General features: G+C 38.9%; 2 protein-coding genes and 1 non-coding gene across 3 annotated transcripts in view; 1 reads left to right on the top strand and 2 right to left on the bottom strand.

Moving 5' to 3' along the window:
• The window catches only part of pgm5 (phosphoglucomutase 5), a 37,249-nt gene extending 19,238 nt beyond the window's left edge, over window positions 1-18,011 (bottom strand). The window contains exons 1-9 of the mRNA XM_087811819.1: window positions 17,549-18,011; window positions 13,658-13,820; window positions 13,449-13,595; window positions 13,267-13,392; window positions 13,018-13,208; window positions 11,435-11,589; window positions 5,373-5,488; window positions 1,144-1,279; window positions 830-1,013 (exon numbers count right to left, since the gene is read on the bottom strand). Coding sequence (XP_087667945.1) covers window positions 830-1,013; window positions 1,144-1,279; window positions 5,373-5,488; window positions 11,435-11,589; window positions 13,018-13,208; window positions 13,267-13,392; window positions 13,449-13,595; window positions 13,658-13,820; window positions 17,549-17,806 — 1,476 coding nt within the window. The 5' untranslated portion in view covers window positions 17,807-18,011. The remainder of the gene's footprint in view (window positions 1-829; window positions 1,014-1,143; window positions 1,280-5,372; window positions 5,489-11,434; window positions 11,590-13,017; window positions 13,209-13,266; window positions 13,393-13,448; window positions 13,596-13,657; window positions 13,821-17,548) is intronic.
• trnak-cuu (transfer RNA lysine (anticodon CUU)) lies at window positions 17,388-17,460 on the top strand. Its single transcript has one exon. It is a non-coding gene; the product is annotated as a tRNA-Lys (tRNA).
• Window positions 18,012-19,282: 1,271 nt separating the features above from the next.
• On the bottom strand, window positions 19,283-20,581 carry foxd5 (forkhead box D5). The gene has a single exon (XM_087785593.1). It carries the CDS (start codon window positions 20,278-20,280, stop codon window positions 19,321-19,323), a length of 960 nt encoding a protein of 319 aa, XP_087641719.1. The 5' UTR covers window positions 20,281-20,581; the 3' UTR covers window positions 19,283-19,320.
• Window positions 20,582-22,157: the final 1,576 nt, after the last annotated feature.

The raw sequence follows: 22,157 nt of genomic DNA, 5'->3' as shown, positions 1-22,157 counted from the left end.
TTTGCGAGTGTGTGTGCCCCCCCCCCCCAAACACACACACACACACACACACACACACACACACTTGGCGCTCAGAGACGACAGCTGATATAATTCTGTCCGGGGAGGAATGTGTGCTGTAATAACACACACTGGGGCGACGGAGGATTTACTCGGAGGTTAAATCATATTTCACTAACTAGCTGTGGCGCTGCCGTAACCATGGTAACGACAGACGTGTGGCGGGCCCGGGTCGGGCGACAGGAATCCTGCGTCCTCCGATGATTGGATCGGCGTCCGAGGACACGCGTGGACACATGTGTTCACACTTATGCACGTTGACAACTGGTCAGAGGTACAAAGTACAGTGTGTGCGTGTGTGTGTCTGAGTGAGTGTGTGAGTGTGTGTGTGTGTGTGTGTTCTCTCGAGTCTTCAAGTCTGGCCTAAACAGAGAGTCAGCTGGGGGAACTTCTCATAAAGGGGGGGGTGGGGGGCAGTACACAAATCCAGAGTTGTGTAGACGAGAGAATCATCGTTGTGTTTGTGTATTTAATCTAATCTTATTTATAATAAGTATTCTATGGTTTATCTTTTAATAAAGTGCGTCTAAAATAATGATACGATGTAAAAATAATAATAATCTGATGTTTTATAAACAATTAACATGTAAATATTCACAGCGTTTGTTTATTTATTGTGTTGCAATGAAACCTCCGGCCTCTAGATGGCAGCAGTCGTTACCTAGAGTACCAGAGATCATAACTCCTGATGCCATCTGATGTGATCTAGAGGTTCTGGGTCCATGTTGGCAGATATTGGTTGGTCTTGAACGTTCTTTTAAACCCTGACCTGGTTCCGGGCGACCGACCCGTCCACGGGGTCGATGTACTCGAAGTTGTCCGTCCTCTCCACGTTGTACAAGTGGTCTCCGACGGCGAACTTCTGGCTGGTGAAGGCCTTGTCGGCGATGACGGCCTCCAGGTCCCTCATCATGTAGAAGGCCACGCGAGGGTCCAGGCCTTCATAGTCGAACCTGCACGACAACAAGTCCTGAACCGTCAGAGGGAGGTCCTGGTTAAGTTCCTCGTTCTGGTTCCGACGTTCTGATCCTGAACCAGAGACCGTCGGGTCGGTGGAAGGTTCGACCTTGTGAAGGTTCGTACCTGCAGAAGAAGTGGCGTCCAAACTTGGCCCAGTGTTCCCTCACGATCTGCTCCACGCTCTGACGTTTGGCCGCCATGATGGACAACCACACCAGCACCGACCACAGCCCGTCCTTCTCGCGGATGTGGGAGGAGCCTGGAGGAGAGAAGACGACGAGAGCTTCTGGATTCATCGCTTCAGGGACGAGCTTCAGACTCATCACTGGGTCCTTTTGTGTCCCTGGTGTCTATGACCTGTCCCAGCTACCCAGGGCAAGATGAAGTGAGGACACCCTAGACCAGCTTAGATTCTCTCAGGGGCCACATTCTGTACTGTGAGTGTTGTGAGGGGCCTGAGAGAGTTAGCGTTAGCGTTAGCCAGGAGTTCCGAAGGCTTTCCCAACATTAAAATTGATTTGATCATAGTTGAATTTTTTTGATTATAGTGGAAAATTGTTTGATTAAAGTTGAAATTGTTTGATTATAGTAGATTTTTTTTATTACAGTTGAAAACTGTTTGATTTTTGTTGAAAATGGTTTGATTATAGTTGAAAATTGTTTGATTATAGTTGAAAATTGTTTGATTATAGTTGAAAATTGTTTGATTATAGTTGAAAATTGTTCGATTATAGTTGATTTTTTATTATAGTTGAAAATTATTTGATAATAGTTGTTTTTTCACATTCTGTACTGTGACCGTTGTGAGGGGCCTGAAAGAGTTAGCATTAGCATTAGTATTAGCGTTAGCCGTAGCCAGGAGTTCCGAAGGAGTTCCCAACATTAAAATTTGTTTGATCATAGTTGATTTTTTTTTATTATAGTTGAAAATTGTTTGATTATAGTTATTTTTTTTTTAATATAGTTGAAAATTGTTTGATTAAAGTTGAAAATTGTTTGATTAAAGTTGAAAATTGTTTGATTAAAGTTGAAAATTGTTTGATTATAGTTGAAAATTGTTTGATTATAGTTGTTTTTTTTAATATAGTTGAAAATTGTTGGATTATAGTTGCTTTTTCACATTCTGTACTGTGACCGATGTGAGGGGCCTGAGAGAGTTAGCATTAGCATCAGCATTACGTTAGCCAGGAAGTTCCGAAGGCGTTCCCAACATTCCCGGAGAACCTCTTCTGGTCGATCCAGTCTGTTCGCTGAGACAGCTGTGAGTCTTCCGACCTCTGACCTTCGCCAGAGCGCGAGTCTCTCCAGCGTTCTTTACGATTTCATGATCTTATCCTGGATCTGTGGTGCGCAGGTCTGGCTGCAGCTTCATCCAGCTGTTAGGAAAGAGACAGTTGCTGGTTCTAATCCGGGAGTCACTGCCTCCTGTGTTGGTCACGTGACCAGAAACATCCGGATGATGTGTTTACGATCATAGAAATACTGCTCGGCTAAATATAGAAGAACAACAGCGGCTCCAGAGTATTGATGTTGAATTTGACATTTTTATTATTCTTTTATTATCATTTAATTTAAAAATCGGAATAGTTCTAACTGAATTATTTATTTACACATAGAGCTAAATATTCTATGCTAATTATTCAAAAGTGATTTATTTTTATTTGTATTTGTAGCCTCTAAATTCAATGTATAAATGTTGTGTATCATAGTGTCACCAGACAAAAGCAACAGAGCACAGAGCTACTGGATTGTGTGCTTTTGTGTCGTCACATGATCATTTGTGCGTCGCATGATTGGCTGAAAGTTGGATCAGGTGTCTCTCTGTGCTCTGTTAGTAATGTCTGGTGACGCCATTATACCAACGTTTATATATTGAATTTAAAAGACTAACAATTGAAAAATATTGGATTTAGAAATGTTTTTTATTTTTATTAATTAAATTAGAATATTAAACCTTATGTGTAAAACAATTAATGTATATATTAATATAAATAGTTTGATAATAATACTATTTGAAAATTAAATGATTAAAAACCAAACAATATATGAATTATTGAATCCAATTATTAAATATGAATAAAAAGATTAAAATAAATCTTAGTTTTAATGATGATATTAACCTCAACATTCTTGTTAACTTCTGACACTGTGGTCAGGAAGTGCAGCTGCTGCTGAAGGTGTGTAGAAAGTTGGGATCCACGACCAGTTTTAGCCTTAAATGGGTCGACGTGGACGAAGCTGAGTCTTCACTTCTATCATGGACTCGAGCCTCGAGCCTCGATCTTCTTATTAATGAACATCAAGCATTAGTAGGAAGCGTCTTCACGTGGTTTATGTCCTGCAAAGGTCGCCGTGGATAGAAATAATGCAGGTCGACGCGCTCGTGGCTGTGATTCACTCCGGACTCCTTTTATAGCAGAAGAATGAGGATTATTTACACTCGCGCTGCAGGTCAGACGCTCACATCTATCAGGCTGAGCCAGAACAGATGAGTCGCTGAGTCACAAACACACAATCTTATCTGGAAGTGTTGTGTGTTATTAGTATGTTACATACACAGTAGCAACATCTTTAACACACACTTGTACACAAACAAACAAAAAAACATGCACACACACAGAACATTTAGAGAAAAAAAGAAAAAAAGGTTTGATTATAGTTAAAAATAGTTTCATTACAGTTGAAAACTATTTGGTTTTAGTAGAAAAAAAATCAGATTTTAGTTGAAAATTGTTCAATTTTAGTTGAAAATTGTTTCATTATAGTTGATTTTTTTTTGTTATTATAGTTGAAAATTGTTTTATTATAGTTGATTTTTTGATAATAGCTGAAAAATGTTTTTAGTTGAAAATTGTATGATTTTAGTAGAAAATTGTTTGATTTTAGTAGAAAATTGTTTGATTATAGTTGAAAATTGTTTGATTATAGTTGAAAATTGTTTGATTTTAGTAGAAAATTGTTTGATTTTAGTAGAAAATTGTTTGATTATAGTTGAAAATTGTATGATTTTAGTAGAAAATTGTTTGATTATAGTTGAAAGTTGTTTGATTATAGTTGAAAACTGTTTGATTATAGTTGAATTTGTATGATTAAAGTTTAAAATTGTTTGATTATAGTTGAAAATTGTTTGATTAAAGTTTAAAATTGTTTGATTATAGTCGAAAATTGTTTGATTATAGTTGAATTTGTTTGATTATAGTTGAAAATTGTTTGATTATAGTTGAAAATTGTTTGATTATAGTTGAATTTGTTTGATTAAAGTTGAAAATTGTTTGATTATAGTTGAAAATTGTTTGATTAAAGTTTAAAATTGTTTGATTATAGTCGAAAATTGTTTGATTATAGTTGAATTTGTTTGATTAAAGTTTAAAATTGTTTGATTATAGTTGAAAATTGTTTGATTATAGTTGAATTTGTTTGATTAAAGTTGAAAATTGTTTGATTATAGTTGAATTTGTTTGATTAAAGTTGAAAATTGTTCGATTATAGATGAAAACTGTTTGGTTATAGTTTAAAACAGTTTCATTACAGTTGAAAATTATTTGGTTTTAGTAGAAAAAATTTAGATTTTAGTTGAAAATTGTTCGATTTTAGTTGAAAATTGTTCAATTTTAGTTGAAAATTGTTTGTTAATAGTTGAAAATTGTTTGTTAATAGTTGAAAATTGTTTGATTATAGTTAAAAATGTTTTGGTAATAGGTTAAAATTGTTTGATTTTAGTAGAAAATCGTTTGATTATAGTTGAAAATTGTTTGATTTTAGTTTAAAAATTGTTTGATTTTAGTTTAAATTGTTTGTACAAGGTCTTTATGCACAAAAAGGTTCTTCGTTACTTTGACAAACATCATCAACTGTTCGAGCTCAAACTTCTACTTGTATCCAGTACTTGTACTTGTTCTGCTGCTGCAGTGAAGAGTCAGAAGTATTTTCAAGAGAAACTCCCTCAGAGTCGACACAATCGTGTATTTGTGCAGATACCACTCAGATGACGAAGAGAACATTAAGATCTCAGAAGATTATTTCTTTGGTCTCCAGAGACTCGGGTTGGTTGTCCATGTTTGGAAGTGAACTTCTGTGGGAACGACCGTCAAGTCACGGAGTATTGATTCTGACGTTTGTGTTGTTCGGATCAGATTGTTTTCACTCTGGCGACGTCAAACTCGTCTAGATCCGCTGTTTATTAGCATTCTTGGGTCCATTGTTAGGACTTTTACACACAACATGAAGTGTTTAGAAGTTAGGTAACGTCTGAAGGACCTGCTCCTGATCTTTTTAGGTAGAAAAGTTCTGGTTGTTTGACTCTCGTGAAAACACAACAACCTCGATGGAACCACGACTCAAGCGTTTCTTACCTGTTCCGAAACTTTCCTCTCCGCACAGCGAACATCGGCCGGAATCCATCAGGTTCCCGAAGTACCTCCAGCCCGCCGGCGTCTCATAGAGCGCCACCTTCATGGCTTTGGCGACTCTGCAACCAGAAGAAGGTTGTTGGTTCCAGTCTCTGAAAATGACTTTATTTCGGAACAATCTAGCGACCTGAGATAAAAGCACACAATCGTAGCCACAACTCGTCGACAAACATACACAGTGTAAGTAATACTGCGATATATCGCAATATTATTCAGGGCAATACTGCATCGATATTTGATAGCAAAGAATCTATTGAGAGAAGTTACCATAGTTGTATCCTATTTATTTCAATGTAGTGTGTTTAAAATCAAATGATCGTGTTTTTTCATTTACAATAACATATATTCACAGAGTATGTTCATGTTTGCAATAAAACTTCCGGCCTCTAGATGGCAGCAGTCATTACGTCCTCCGCAGCTAAAGGAAGAATGATGACTGAGGACGAGAGGATACAGTGAGTCCAGCAGCTTTTAAAGCTGATGTTTGGACATATTTTGGTTTGAAAACAAATGAAAGTAGTTAAGACTTCGTCAAGAGTCATGTGGTCTGTAAATACTACAACACCAGAGTCAAGTACTGGACAATACTACACATATATCCTTGTTACTACACTATCACAACACCAGAGTCAAGTACTGGACAATACTACACATATATACTTGTTACTACACTATCACAACACCAGAGTCAAGTACTGGACAATACTACACATATATACTTGTTACTACACTATCACAACACCAGAGTCAAGTACTGGACAATACTACACATATATACTTGTTACTACACTATCACAACACCAGAGTCAAGTACTGGACAATACTACACATATATACTTGTTACTACACTATCACAACACCAGAGTCAAGTACTGGACAATACTACACATATATCCTTGTTACTACAGTATCACAACACCAGAGTCAAGTACTGGACAATACTACACATATATACTTGTTACTACACTATCACAACACCAGAGTCAAGTACTGGACAATACTACACATATATCCTTGTTACTACACTATCACAACACCAGAGTCAAGTACTGGACAATACTACACATATATCCTTGTTACTACAGTATCACAACACCAGAGTCAAATACTCAACAATACTACACATATATACTTGTTACTACTCTATCACAACACCAGAGTCAAGTACTGGACAATACTACACATATATACTTGTTACTACACTATCACAACACCAGAGTCAAATACTCAACAATACTACACATATACTCTTGTTACTACACTATCACAACACCAGAGTCAAGTACTCAACAATACTATCTTATCTTAAACTCTTGTATCTTGTCTTTCTTCTTTTTCTTATTATTATTATCATTATTATCATTATTACTATTATTATAATATGTTATTCTGATCAAACACTGATTGAGATTAACTACTAACTAACTATCAGACGTGTCTCACTCAAGAGTTGAACACAAAGTTACGTAACAGTAGAAAACATGGCTCCGCACTTGTTTACACGATGAAGGATAAACGACCAAAAGTGCAGCAGCAGCTCCTCTGGGAAATGTTGCAGCGGAAGACGCGACATTCCCGAGGAAAACGAGTTTGAACATATGTTGTTGGAGTTTTCCTGAAATAATCCGAGTTTGGACATCAAGATTCAATGTTCACGCTCTGGTGGTTTCCAGATGAAGATCCGGGATCTGAGGATGGATCTTCTTCTTTTGACCAAACATAGTCCAGGTTTGACTTAAACTTGATTTGACCTTTCACCTTCTGACCTTTGGATCGTTCTTCTGCTCACGGTTACATGAGATCTTTAAAGGAAGAACCAAAAGAACCAACACATGTCAATTATAATCGTTATCTCGACTAACTACTAAACTAACTACTCTTCATCTTCTCTGGACCAGCTTCAGAATTTTTACACTTTTCTTCTCCTTCTCAGAGATCATCAAACTTTTCTTCTCCTTCTCAGAGATCATCAAACTTTTCTTCTCCTTCTCAGAGATCATCAAACTTTTCTTCTCCTTCTCAGAGATCATCAAACTTTTCTTCTCCTTCTCAGAGATCATCATACTTTTCTTCTCCTTCTTAGAGATCATCAAACTTTTCTTCTCCTTCTCAGAGATCATCAGACTTTTCTTCTCCTTCTCAGAGATCATCAAACTTTTCTTCTCCTTCTTAGAGATCATCAAACTTTTCTTCTCATTCTCAGAGATCATCAAACTTTTCTTCTCCTTCTCAGAGATCATCAAACTTTTCTTCTCCTTCTCAGAGAACATCAAACTTTTCTTCTCCTTCTCAGAGAACATCAAACTTTTCTTCTCCTTCTCAGAGATCATCAAACTTTTCTTCTCCTTTTCAAGGATCATCAAACTTTCTTCTCCTTCTCAGAGATCATCAAACTTTTCTTCTCCTTCTCAGAGATCATCAAACTTTTCTTCTCCTTTTCAAGGATCATCAAACTTTCTTCTCCTTCTCAGAGATCATCAAACTTTTCTTCTCCTTCTCAGAGATCATCAAACTTTTCTTCTCCTTCTCAGAGATCATCAAACTTTTCTTCTCCTTCTCAGAGAACATCAAACTTTTCTTCTCCTTCTCAGAGAACATCAAACTTTTCTTCTCCTTCTCAGAGATCATCAAACCTTTCTTCTCCTTCTCAGAGATCATCAAACTTTTCTTCTCCTTCTCAGAGATCATCAAACTTTTCTTCTCCTTCTCAGAGATCATCAAACTTTTCTTCTCCTTCTCAGAGATCATCAGACTTTTCTTCTCCTTCTCAGAGATCATCAAACTTTTCTTCTCCTTCTCAGAGATCATCAAACTTTTCTTCTCCTTCTCAGAGATCATCAAACTTTTCTTCTCCTTCTTAGAGATCATCAAACTTTTCTTCTCCTTTTCAAGGATCATCAAACTTTTCTTCTCCTTCTCAGAGATCATCAAACTTTTCTTCTCCTTTTCAGAGATCATCAAACTTTTCTTCTCCTTCTCAGAGAACATCAAACTTTTTTTCTCCTTCTCAGAGAACATCAAACTTTTCTTCTCCTTCTCAGAGAACATCAAACTTTTCTTCTCCTTCTCAGAGATCATCAAACTTTTCTTCTCCTTCTCAGAGATCATCAAACTTTTCTTCTCCTTCTCAGAGAACATCAAACTTTTCTTCTCCTTCTCAGAGAACATCAAACTTTTCTTCTCCTTCTCAGAGATCATCAAACTTTTCTTCTCCTTCTCAGAGATCATCAAACTTTTCTTCTCCTTCCCAGAGATCATCAAACTTTTCTTCTCCTTTTCAGAGATCATCAAACTTTTCTTCTCCTTCTCAAGGATCATCAAACTTTTCTTCTCCTTCTCAGAGATCATCAAACTTTTCTTCTCCTTCTCAGAGATCATCAAACTTTTCTTCTCCTTCTCAAGGATCATCAGACTTTTCTTCTCCTTCTCAGAGATCATCAAACTTTTCTGCTCCTTCTCAGAGATCATCAAACTTTTCTTCTCCTTCTCAGAGATCATCAAACTTTTCTTCTCCTTCTCAGAGATCATCAGACTTTTCTTCTCCTTCTCAGAGATCATCAAACTTTTCTTCTCCTTCTCAGAGATCATCAAACTTTTCTTCTCCTTCTCAGAGATCATCAAACTTTTCTTCTCCTTCTTAGAGATCATCAAACTTTTCTTCTCCTTTTCAAGGATCATCAAACTTTTCTTCTCCTTCTCAGAGATCATCAAACTTTTCTTCTCCTTTTCAGAGATCATCAAACTTTTCTTCTCCTTCTCAGAGAACATCAAACTTTTTTTCTCCTTCTCAGAGAACATCAAACTTTTCTTCTCCTTCTCAGAGAACATCAAACTTTTCTTCTCCTTCTCAGAGATCATCAAACTTTTCTTCTCCTTCTCAGAGAACATCAAACTTTTCTTCTCCTTCTCAGAGAACATCAAACTTTTCTTCTCCTTCTCAGAGAACATCAAACTTTTCTTCTCCTTCTCAGAGATCATCAAACTTTTCTTCTCCTTCTCAGAGATCATCAAACTTTTCTTCTCCTTCCCAGAGATCATCAAACTTTTCTTCTCCTTCTCAGAGATCATCAAACTTTTCTTCTCCTTCTCAAGGATCATCAAACTTTTCTTCTCCTTCTCAGAGATCATCAAACTTTTCTTCTCCTTCTCAGAGATCATCAAACTTTTCTTCTCCTTCTCAAGGATCATCAGACTTTTCTTCTCCTTCTCAGAGATCATCAAACTTTTCTTCTCCTTCTCAGAGATCATCAAACTTTTCTTCTCCTTCTCAAGGATCATCAGACTTTTCTTCTCCTTCTCAAGGATCATCAGACTTCTGCTCCCAAAACCAGACATTCATCAGGTCGTGTGCAGCACAAGTTCACCTCCGTGACATAAACACACAGCTCAGTCTAAACAGCAGGAATTGGTTTTTCCTAAAAAGGTCGCTGGAATTTTCTCCTCCTTAAGTTCTTTGATTTGTACGAGATGATCGTTGATCTCAAGGAATTATAAACTCTGGGGTTTTATCTCGCTGTCGTCGACAGAAGGTGATTAACAGGAAAATCTAAGATCTATGAAATATTAGTCATTTCTATATTTACAATAGTTGTAATACTACCGACGTGAGTGTGTCGTCAAGAATGATACGTATAACAATACAAGGATACGATATATAGTGATAGTGTAGTAACAAGGATATATGTGGAGTATTGTGGAGTACTTGACTCTGGTGTTGTGATAGTGTAGTAACAAGGATATATGTGTAGTATTGTCCAGTACTTGACTCTGGTGTTGTGATAGCGTAGTAACAAGTATATTTGTGTAGTATTGTGTAGTACTTGACTCTGGTGGTGTGATAGTGTAGTAACAAGGATATATGTGTAGTATTGTGGAGTACTTGACTCTGGTGTTGTGATAGTGTAGTAACAAGGATATATGTGTAGTATTGTCCAGTACTTGACTTTGGTGTTTTGATAGTGTAGTAACAAGGATATATGTGTAGTATTGTGGAGTACTTGACTCTGGTGTTGTGATAGTGTAGTAACAAGTATATATGTGTAGTATTGTTGAGTACTTGACTCTGGTGTTGTGATAGTGTAGTAACAAGTATATATGTGTAGTATTGTCCAGTACTTGACTCTGGTGTTGTGATAGTGTAGTAACAAGTATATATGTGTAGTATTGTCCAGTACTTGACTCTGGTGTTGTGATAGTGTAGTAACAAGTATATATGTGTAGTATTGTCGAGTACTTGACTCTGTTGTTGTGATAGTATAGTAACAAGGATATATGTGTAGTATTGTCGAGTACTTGACTCTGGTGTTGTGAAAGTGTAGTAACAGGTATATATGTGTAGTATTGTCCAGTACTTGACTCTGGTGTTGTGATAGTGTAGTAACAAGTATATATGTGTAGTATTGTCGAGTACTTTACTCTGGTGTAGTGATAGTGATAGAAGTATAGTGTCTTGAACTTTTAAGTATATATTTTAACTGTATATTGTTTTAGTTTGTTAAAGTGCTTTGTGACCCTGGTCTAGAAACATCTTTACAGATAATGTTCACTTACTTACTTACTTACTAAAGTATTGTGATAAAATATATCAGTGTATGGATATTTTCTACTCGCCGAGCTGAGACTTATTTTTTGGTGAGTCAGCTAATGCTAACAGTAAATGCTAACAGTAAACACAGGGACACGAAGATCTAACAGGAGACTCAAAGTTTTCGGTGTAAAAGTTCAGTGAAGATGAAACTAACGTAACGAAGTTCTACGAGTCGAACGTGGCGATGATTTCAGGCGTGAAAGAACCGGAGCTTCCTCTGGGTCGGAGCCATTTTGGGATCCAGAACAATGTTAATGGCGATAACTTCCCCCCGTGGCCAAATCCATTCACTCAGCACCCCCACACCCCCCCCCTTACATAAGACAGTATTTATACTCGCGGTGATGAGTTTACTTTGGTGAGCGTTACCCAGAGGCCTTCGCTCCGGCAGCTTCCGTCAGAACAGAAGAACCTCTACCTGTCGATGGCGGTGCTGGTGGCCACGCTCCTGCCGAAGCCTCGGACCCCCTGCTGCTGGAAGTACGGCACCGACGACAGGTTGGCGGCCATGATGGCGAGGGAGTCCGAGGGGTTGACGAAGAATCCGTTCTCTCCGAGGATCATGTAGCGGTCCTGAGAAAAAACACAAGTTTGTGTTTGTGACGAGTATTTTTAGACACTTTGGTGGAACTTCAAAGTTTTGAAGATCTTAGTCACGGTTTAACGTCGAATAAACTGATGCCAGCGTAACTAATGACTGAGATAGTGAGTCTGGAGAGAAAACTGAAGCTTATTGAGAACACGTGTGTGTAGTTGGAGGTGTGTGTGTGTGTGTGTGTGTGTACGTGTGTGTGTGTGTGTGTGTGTGTGTGTGTGTGTGTGTGTGTGTGTTTGACTTTTGGCTGAATAATCGGAAAGATTGAATCATCGTGAACATCCTGGTCTTTATCTTGTATCAACTCACTGAACAAAATATATCTATTTTTAATATATTTCAACAGAATTATTTCCATAAACACATCAGTATATAAGAGTACCAGTACTATAGTACTGTAGTTTACTTATAAGAGTTACTTTGATGTTAAAACTTCTTAACTTGACTTTTTAAAACACAATATTTCACCAAATCAACAAAACAACTTCCAGGGTTGAAGATTTGTTTCGACTCAAGCTTGAAGTGAAAGACAAAACCTTCAAAGCCCTCGTAGATCCAGATGGTACAAAAAGACCATAAAATGTAATCATGGTTTCCTTGAACTATTAACAACTCTTCTTAAAAAATAGAATTAAATATAAGGACTACATGGTAAAAAGTAAAGATATTTGTTTGTGATTCATTCCTACTCTCATTTGATTTATTTATACATTTTTTTAACTTGTTCATTTATTTTTTGTACGTTTATTGAATCATTTATATTCTTTTTATTTTACTTTCTGTTCTAAATCAAATTTTTCCAAGTATGTATGTTTTGTTTGCCGACAGTGATGTCGAGATGCAAAACTGAATTAATTGTGCATCAGTGTCTCATCCATGTTTGACAATAAATAGATTTTATTCTATGTTAGGGCTTCACGATATTCGATATTGGTGTCTTGAATTCCGATTTGATTAATGCGATATTTTTTTCTTTCACCTCTATTTCCCTTTCGTTTATTTCTGCACTTCTGTGCTGACATGATGGTAGAAAAATATCTCTTATAACGCTCAGTCTCGCGGGACTTGCATCTGTTTCCCGCGAAACTGAGCGACATCAGAGAGGAGCCGCCGGCGCGTGGCGATATCACCAAATCAATAATAAATCCACCTCCTTGTACACGCACACATAACACTTTATAAATGACCTGACGCTAACTTAACAAAGGAGGTTGAAAGAGACGAGTGACTGGATCACTAGTGTTTGACTAGATCATAAGTACTTTTACTTTTACTTCTGTGTATATATGAGTCAGCAAGACTTGTCGCCATAGCAACCGAGCCTAGAAAGCTGAGTTGGTCTTAAATTGAATCTCAATTCTATTTCAAAAGGCTTGAACTTAAGGAACCATGAACCAGAATCTCACCCCGTCTGCATCAAAAGCGGCTCCGAGTCCAACCTCTCCTCCCTTCATGGCCTCCAGCAGTGAGGTGCAGTAGGTCAGGCCGGGCTCTGGAGGTTGACCCCCGAAGTCCTCCAGGGGGACGCAGTTGACGGCAGAGTTGGCAGGAGCTCCCAGCTCGTCACACAGGATCCTCCGAACGTAAGGTCCCATCACTGAAGAACAGGAACAAAGGTTGACTCGTCGTCACAACATCAACGGCGTCACCTTCACCTCCGTTCATGGCGTCTATGTGGATCTTCAGCTGGCCCGGTCCGGTCAGGAGACTCCTGATGGCGCCGAAGTCGAAGATGTTCCTCAGCAGCTGCAGGTAGACGTCCACAGAATCCACGATCTCCACTGGAGGCGCAGAGAAGATGTCACAAGAGTTCCCCGGACGACTCTTCGGGATCTACCTCTGAACGGCTTGAACTTGTTCTCCAGGTCGAAGTCCTGTCGGCCCAGCCTGGAGAGGTCGATGCGGAGGTCGGGGCAGATGGCGTACTCCTCCAGCGTCCTGCTCACCTGGTGGATCTTCTCCATCACGGTGTCTGGAGATGGACCTGCGGAACAAAGTAGGATCTCCAGCCTCAGAACAACTGAAACACAACAAGTGGACCCTGACCTCCGTTGGCTACGTTGAACTTGATCCCGAAGTCTGCGCCGGGACCCCCGGGGTTGTGGCTGGCTGTGAGGATGATCCCACCGATGGCCTTGATCTTCCTGATGATGCAGGAGACGGCGGGCGTGGACAGGAGGCCGTGGTGTCCGATCACCAGACGACCGATCTGCACACACGTGACCAGATGTTCCTGTGAAGTTCACCATTCAACGTTCGAAGAAAACCCGCCCGTCCGGGGCCCGGTGCCTGAAGAGCAGAACCGGACCGTCTATTTATATTTGGGGCTACTTTTAAAGTGGTAATGCCACTGACATCCCATAATTCCTGCTCATATCAGCTTTCCTAGGTTTACTCACAGGACAGGAATTTACTCCACAGACTCCAGGGCCACGAAACACAAATGTTGTTTTCTGTCGTTTCTCGGCCAGTACTTGGTGAGTCCTCTCCATGATCAGTCCTGAGAGACTTTCCAGGGTGTCCACCGACTCCTGCCTGAGGTAGCTTTTTTCACCATCATCTTATGGTGACGACAAAACACTGAACTCCCATGATGCCTTTCTACACACCGATCCGTTTAGTGACGGCTGATTGGTCGATACGAAGCTGTATTTGAATTCTACGTCTATGTTGTCGAAGTCATCGACATCTGTGATTGGTCGACTGGGCGGCAAAGCATCATGGGAGCTGTTCAGGTCACCGTTACTGAGAGGGTTGTTGAGAGAGACGACGCCTCATATGTTGAGTTTGTTCGTGTGGAAACATCTGGTTTGTAATGATAAAGATATGAATCCTACTTATGACGCCATACAGAGTAGAAACTGATCATATTTCAACCACTTTATAAACAAGGTTTTGAGTGTTTGATGGAATACATTTGAAGTATTTGTAGACAAATACTTGTTGACTTCATGAATTCTTTCATAAAGATGTACTGAGAAACTTTCCAGGGTGTCCTCGGCCTCTTGTCCCTGCCTGACAAGTCATATTGAATAAAATGAGCAACATCACCAGAACTAAAACATCTGGTTTATTATGATTAATATTCGAATCCCACTCATGACGCTGTGTGTGGAGAAAGTGTCTGAACTTCAATCATCTGAAGTATTGATTGACAGTATTTGACAAATGTTCAGTGAAACGTTGTTTCTTCTTGAACATTCTTGATCATGTCTGTGTGCGTCAAGAACTTTGAACGACACAAACGTAGTGTGTGTTGATTCGGTTCTGACTCAGTTCCCATGAGGCACCAGGAGCCGAAAGAGGAGGAACCGAGCGAAGGAGGAAAAACGTCGGCAGGAAAAGGCAGCAGGATGGATGGAAGCGCTGATAAGACGTGAAAAACTAATTATAATCTCGTCAGGTTCTGGTTCTGGAGTCAAGAGTTCCTGGACTTTTCTTCCTCCGTTGATCCGACACTGAAGGAACTGAAGGAACTGAAGGAACTGAAGGAACTGAAGGAACTGAAGGAACTGACTGGTTTGCAGTTCCAAAGCAAATATTGTGTGATACCAGCGATGACTGAGGACGAGAAGATACAGTTTTTAAAGCTGATGTTTGGACATCATTTGTTTGGTTTGAAAACAAATGAAAGCAGTTACGACTTTGTCAAGAGTCATGTGGTCTGTAAATACTACAACACCAGAGTCAAGTACTGGACAATACTGCACATATATACTTGTTACTACACTATCACAACACCAGAGTCAAGTACTGGACAATACTACATATATATTCTTGTTACTACACTATCACAACACCAGAGTCAAGTACTCAACAATATTACACATATATACTTGTTACTACACTATCACAACACCAGAGTCAAGTACTCAACAATATTACACATATATACTTGTTACTACACTATCACAACACCAGAGTCCAGTACTCAACAATATTACACATATATACTTGTTACTACACTATCACAACACCAGAGTCAAGTACTCAACAATATTACACATGTATACTTGTTACTACACTATCACAACACCAGAGTCAAGTACTCAACAATATTACACATATATACTTGTTACTACACTATCACAACACCAGAGTCAAGTACTCAACAATACTACACATATATACTTGTTACTACACTATCACAACACCAGAGTCAAGTACTCAACAATATTACACATGCATACTTGTTACTACACTATCACAACACCAGAGTCCAGTACTAAACAATATTACACATATATACTTGTTACTACACTATCACAACACCAGAGTCAAGTACTGGACAATTCTACACATATATACTTGTTACTACACTATCACAACACCAGAGTCAAGTACTCAACAATATTACACATATATACTTGTTACTACACTATCACAACACCAGAGTCAAGTACTGGACAATACTACACATATATCCTTGTTACTACACTATCACAACACCAGAGTCAAGTACTGGACAATACTAGACATATATACTTGTTACTACACTATCACAACACCAGAGTCAAGTACTCGATAATACTAGACATATATACTTGTTACTACACTATCACAACACCAGAGTCAAGTACTGGACAATACTAGACATATATACTTGTTACTACACTATCACAACACCAGAGTCAAGTACTGGACAATACTAGACATATATACTTGTTACTACACTATCACAACACCAGAGTCAAGTACTCGATAATACTACACATATATACTTGTTACTACACTATCACAACACCAGAGTCAAGTACTCGATAATACTACACATATATCATGATGACAGATGATATTTGGTGAAATGATTCAATATTCATGTTGAAGCAACGTTTACATCCTATTGCGTCATAAATAGGTTGTCATACAATAAATACTATATTCTTTGTCATAATGATGTTACTTTTAACTCTGTATCGTGATCTACACATAGTTTTAATACTATTTAAAATATATATTACAAGAAACAAAACATAAAATAATTGAACCATGTTTGACCTTTAATGACGACCTTGAGATCAAACCATAGAATTCATGTCATTCCTGTCGTAACTATGGTCGTTAAATAACGACAAATTAACATTTTCAATGTTAAATTAATCAATTAAACATAATAAACACTAAGAGGTTTTTTAATTATTTAATAAAAACTTAACATTTCTTGATTTTCTCCAAAATGATTGAAGTTCCTTCGTTAAAGAATAAGTTTCTAATCCAGTGAAGTTACACCGGTCACAAGAAGACCCTAACAAATGCATCATGGGAAGATGGCGTCACTACCAGGATATACCTTTAATTTAGAAGTTAAAAGGTAAACATCTTTGAATTTTTACCTTTATTACATTTTTAATTCTGTTCTATTTATTACAAGTTTATTGTCAACAAACGAGCCAGACTTGTGTTGTTGTTACGACGAACTTATTTTCTACACAATGTAGTTCTTTTCCAAACGGTCAGGAAGTTTGACATTTTTGGCTCCGTTTATCTCAACGACCTTTTTTTTAATATTAATTTTAATTTTAACGTTTTTTTAATTTTACTTTAAAAACGATGTATTTTCTGCTCAATACGTTCTACGGCAGAGTGGGCGTGGTCGGTGTTTTTTTCTCCTTAAATACTATAGATTCGTCTGTTCTTGTTGTGTTTTTGTAATGTTTTGATAAATAAGAAGGTTAAACATACTTTATCGTGAATGTTAAATAAACATAAAACAGGTAAAAACTGGTCTAAATGTTTACGTCATCGTCTTATAGCCATTTCGAAGGTTGCGCCGTCAGCCCGGCTAGCTCAGTCGGTAGAGCATGAGACTCTTAATCTCAGGGTCGTGGGTTCGAGCCCCACGTTGGGCGCTAAACCTTTTTGTTTTTCAACATATAAACATGTTTTTTATAGTGAATTATTTATTTTATTTTTATTTTTATTGCTCCGTCCACTCACCCCGTTGGCCGCCGCCATCTGAACCACCACCTCGATGGCGGTCCTGCTGAAGAACCGTCCGTCGCTGCCCACCACCATCGTGCAGCCCTGACGGTCCCGCAGGTCTATGGACGACAACAGACTCTGAACGTAGTTCTGCAGGAAGTTCTTCTTCCCCTCGAACACCGCCGTCTTCCGCCGCAGTCCGCTGGTCCCGGGCCGCTGGTCCTCGAAGGGGGCGGTCTGGACCGTCAGCACCGGGATGGGACTCATCTCCATCCTGGACCCGCAAGAGTGGACGGTGATCCCTGAGAGTCCTGAGAGTCCTGGGAGTCACTGGGAGTCCTGAGAGTCCTGGGTGTCACTGAGAGGATTCAGGTCTCCAGAAGACTCCCTCTCCTTATAAGAAGACAGGAGGAGAGACAGGGAGGGTCTGGATCTATCAGCTGAGCGGGACCAAAATAGAGTCTTTGTGTTGGACCCGCAACTTGATACTGTTGACGGTGGTGCGTTCAATGACTTCACACACACGTCAATGTAACGTTCATTATTCTCTCTTAGAATCTGTAAAGTTTAAGTCTCATGAAGAAACTTTTCACTTTCAAGCCTCAAGTTGACTTTTTTTTTATTTGCGAGTCAACAGCGACACCTAGAGGTTGAAGCTTGTTGTTGTTGTTCAAGTCACGTTGACGTTTTTATTAATATATCATCAGAATATTGAGTTGTATAGAATACATTTGAAGTATTTGTAGACAACATGGTTGACTTCATGAATCCTTTCGTAAAGATGTACTGAAAAACTTTCCAGGGTGTCCTCGGCCTCTCGCCCTTGCATGTTTCCTGAAGCGAAGTGTCAGAAATAATGTCATTGAATAAAAGTGATCAACATCAGCAGAACTAAAACATCTGGTTTATTATGATGAATATTTGAACTAATAGTTGTTGACATTAACATTAACATCTTCTATTTATTATTCTAAATGTTTAAATAACTGAAGTTAATACTTTCTATGTTAATCAATCTAATAATAAACATCAAATGCTTTAATTTAACCTCTTGAACTCTGTGATTTATCAAAAATGTCCTAAATAACTTTTCATCTTCAAATTTTGAGCAAAATATTTACAAGTTGTAAAAAATACCTGAGGTCCTGAGATCTGTCCCTTTTAACACTCGTTATAATTTATATTAATTAATTTATAAGCCATAATTTAGATGTTTGAAATATTTTATTTGACATTCTAAAGGAAATTGTAACTTTTATTCATTAAACTATAATTATTGTATTAGTTAGTAATAGTATAATAACTAATATATGGTGGTTTGTTATTATTAAGTTAAGTTTTTGTATTTATGGATTTTTTTTTTATCAAAAAAAAAAGATTTCTATCGTAAACTATCTGGTTGCAGTTCAGCAATGTTCCACTAGATGTCCCTATAAACCAGCAATTGTAAAAACATCGTATTTCGACAAAAGTTTAAGGAAATATGTGTTAAAAACTAAATAAGAACGTGGAGGTTTATTGATTATTAGTGTAATTAGTCGGTTATAGATGATATTGTTGATATTTAAGGGTCAAAATAATCATAAATCCGAGTTGAAACAAACACATTTGTATAAAGATTTATTTCTTTAAAATCACAAGATAAATATTTGACATGAAATAATTAACATAGTTTCTCGTTATATTACCTCAAAATATTATTTGCCAAGGCGTGTTGCAGATAAAACACATAAATATTATGCGGTCAAAGTATTTCTGTAAGAAATAAAAAATCCGTTAAAAAATCTTCAACAGTAAAGTCTGAGGTGCTCGTTGAGCAGCGGCGCAGTTCCCAACATGGCCGCGCGAGGGCAGTACTGAGACACCTGCGGCTGCAGCAGCGTCGGAACCAGAAATGGACCCGGGATCAGAGTCGAGTAGCCCGGGTGAGAGTTCTGAGAGATCTGGTTCTGGTGGTGAGTTTTCTGAGGCGGTCTCCCGATGATGGACTCGATGCTGAAGGAACACTTGGACTTGGTCCTGGTGACGTCACTGGCCTTGAGGTTCTGAGGCAGGACGGGATACGAAGATGAAGATGATGATGATGAAGATGATGATGATGAAGGTGTGAGGAGAGGGTCCTGTGCGTGCAGGTACCGCAGAGGAGCAGCGGTACCTGCGGACTGGACCGGGTACGGAGGCCGGTAAGGTCTGTAGTTGGAGAAGAAAACCAGTCCATGTTCGCCGAACTCTCCCGCGCTCCTCTTGAAGCGCTTCCGGCGGCGCAGGAAGCTGCCGTTGTCGAACATGTCCTCGGAGGCGGGGTCCAGGGACCAGTAGTTGCCCTTGCCCGGGTTCCCGGGCTCCCGGGGGATCTTGACGAAGCAGTCGTTGAGCGACAGGTTGTGCCGGATGGAGTTCTGCCAGGCCGGAAACTTGTCCTTGTAGAACCGGAAGCGGTCGCTGATGAAGTCGCAGATGCCGCTGAGCGTGAGCTTCTTGGCGGGGCTCTGCAGGATCGCCATCGTGATGAGCGCGATGTACGAGTACGGAGGCTTCACCGAACCTTTCTGGGCCGCCCGGGACCCGTCCGCGCACGATCCGCTCTCGCTCTCGCCCGAGGAGTCCCCGGAGGAGTCCCCGGAGGAGCCCGAGCTGAAGTCCCCGGAGGAGCCCGAGCTGAAGTCTCGCTCGCCCTCCATGAGGGTCTCGTCCTCTGGACCCAAGTTCGGGTGAAAAGCGTCGAACCCGTGAGTCTCCGGAGTCATGGTTCTGGTCTTAAGAAGTCCAGGGAGAAGGAAGGAGAACCCGGAGAAGAACTGGCGGCTCCTGAGAGAGAACTCTGGCCCTTCATGGGGGGGAGTCCAGGGTCTTATATGTGGAGGGGCTCCTGGTCCAGGGCCTATCAGGAGGGGCCCCCCTTCACCGCGGGGGGCCAGGAGCCCCACAAACGAGTTATGTTAATGTGAGGCAGGACTTTGAGATAAGACACTTTTAAGCATTTAAATAACATTAAAACTAATAAACAACGAAACTTTGAGTTTCGTTAAAAACACATTTGAAGATCGATTTATTTTCTAAAGTTTAAACACATTAAAATCATTTTTATCTAAAAACCTAACACGATTATTATAAATATTATTATTAAAATATATTGGGTTTAATTCAATTAATTCATTTAGTAAAAAAAAAGAAGATATAACTTTAATTCTGATACAGTTATGTGCAAAACGTCAATAAATAAAAAGTTTTTCTCATGAACGGAGGATTTAAATAAGATTCAATGAAAAACTGTGAATAAAGTTGGTTATCGAGTCACAAAAACGTATAAATGTTAATATTTATGTTGTTATTAAGACGATAATTAACTTTAATTTAAAGGTTTATGTTGTGATCAAATGTGATGACTTTTAAAGAATAATATTAAAGTTTGTAACGTGAGATAAATTAACATAAAAACTAATCAAACGGAAAAAACCTGTTATTGAAGTTTATTTACGAGTCAAAGTTTTATTTATGAGTCAAACATTTATTTTCAACATATTTTTAGTTATTTCTCAATTACGGTTGTTTAATCTATACGTTTACATGACGTTTGTTGTGTTTTATTTGAGTTTTTAAAAAAAAATACATGATTGTTTTGTTTTTATAAATAAACGAAAAAGTTTTTTAAAAAAAAGAAAAAAAGTCTCCGATCTTGTCCGAGTGATGCCGGAAAACACCGAACACCTTCCGTCGCCGCGAAACTTAATTTAAAACATTTTTACAAAAGTATTTAAACATCTCAAGAGTTGGTTTCAGGGGATCATGGGAGTCACGAGTGTTTCCCGGGGACCCCCCCCTGGACCCCCGCGGCTTCGGTTAGTTTGCCACCTCTGTCCCCGCAGGTGTGACGATGACGCCCCGCAGGCGCAGAGAAAGGCGAGGATGGATCCATTAATGGCGGATATTAACGAGCATCTGCATCACAATCGGGAGGAAATGGCTGCTCGGCCTCGCGCGCTCTGGGCGACACGACTTAGCGCGGCTTTATGGCCCGCGATCAATACGATCGATGCGATCAATGCGATCAATACGCAAAACACGGAGTCGTGCCAACAACCGCCGCAGCATCTCCATTGCTGATGAGCGCGCTGGGAAAACCACGCCCACTTCCTCACCTGAGATCACATGACCGCGCATTATGACGCAAACGAGGGATTAATAAAAAGGATGGTGTGTGTGTGTGACGTCATGAAGGAAGTTGATAACGAGACGATCGAATCACGTGACTTTATTTCTCGTATTGTTGACTCAGCAGTATTTTGATTTATATAATTATTCTCATTCAGCGACGACGTCGCAGTTTAGTCAACGTTTCTAAAATGATTGACACTTTATAAGAGACTTTGTAAGAAACTACAACGTATTTTTGTGTAAGTTTATGATATAAATGTTAACTTTTCACGTGACTTAGAGTAAAAATGTATTATAACTTTTCATGTACTTTTTTTTAAAGAAAATTACTTGTTACTGCAGTATTGTTACATATATTTGTGCTTTAAAATACTGAATCAACATATGTATTTAGAAGATTTGAACCCTGGTTAAAACAATATAAAGTTAACATAAATATTATATATATAATATATATATATATATATAT

This window comes from Callionymus lyra, chromosome 1 (assembly GCF_982586985.1).
Source record: "Callionymus lyra chromosome 1, fCalLyr1.hap1.1, whole genome shotgun sequence".
In the NCBI taxonomy this organism is placed as follows: Eukaryota; Metazoa; Chordata; class Actinopteri; order Syngnathiformes; family Callionymidae; genus Callionymus; species Callionymus lyra.
The sequence above is the reverse complement of the archived record's forward strand: the minus strand, read 5'-3'. Positions and strand labels throughout refer to the sequence as shown.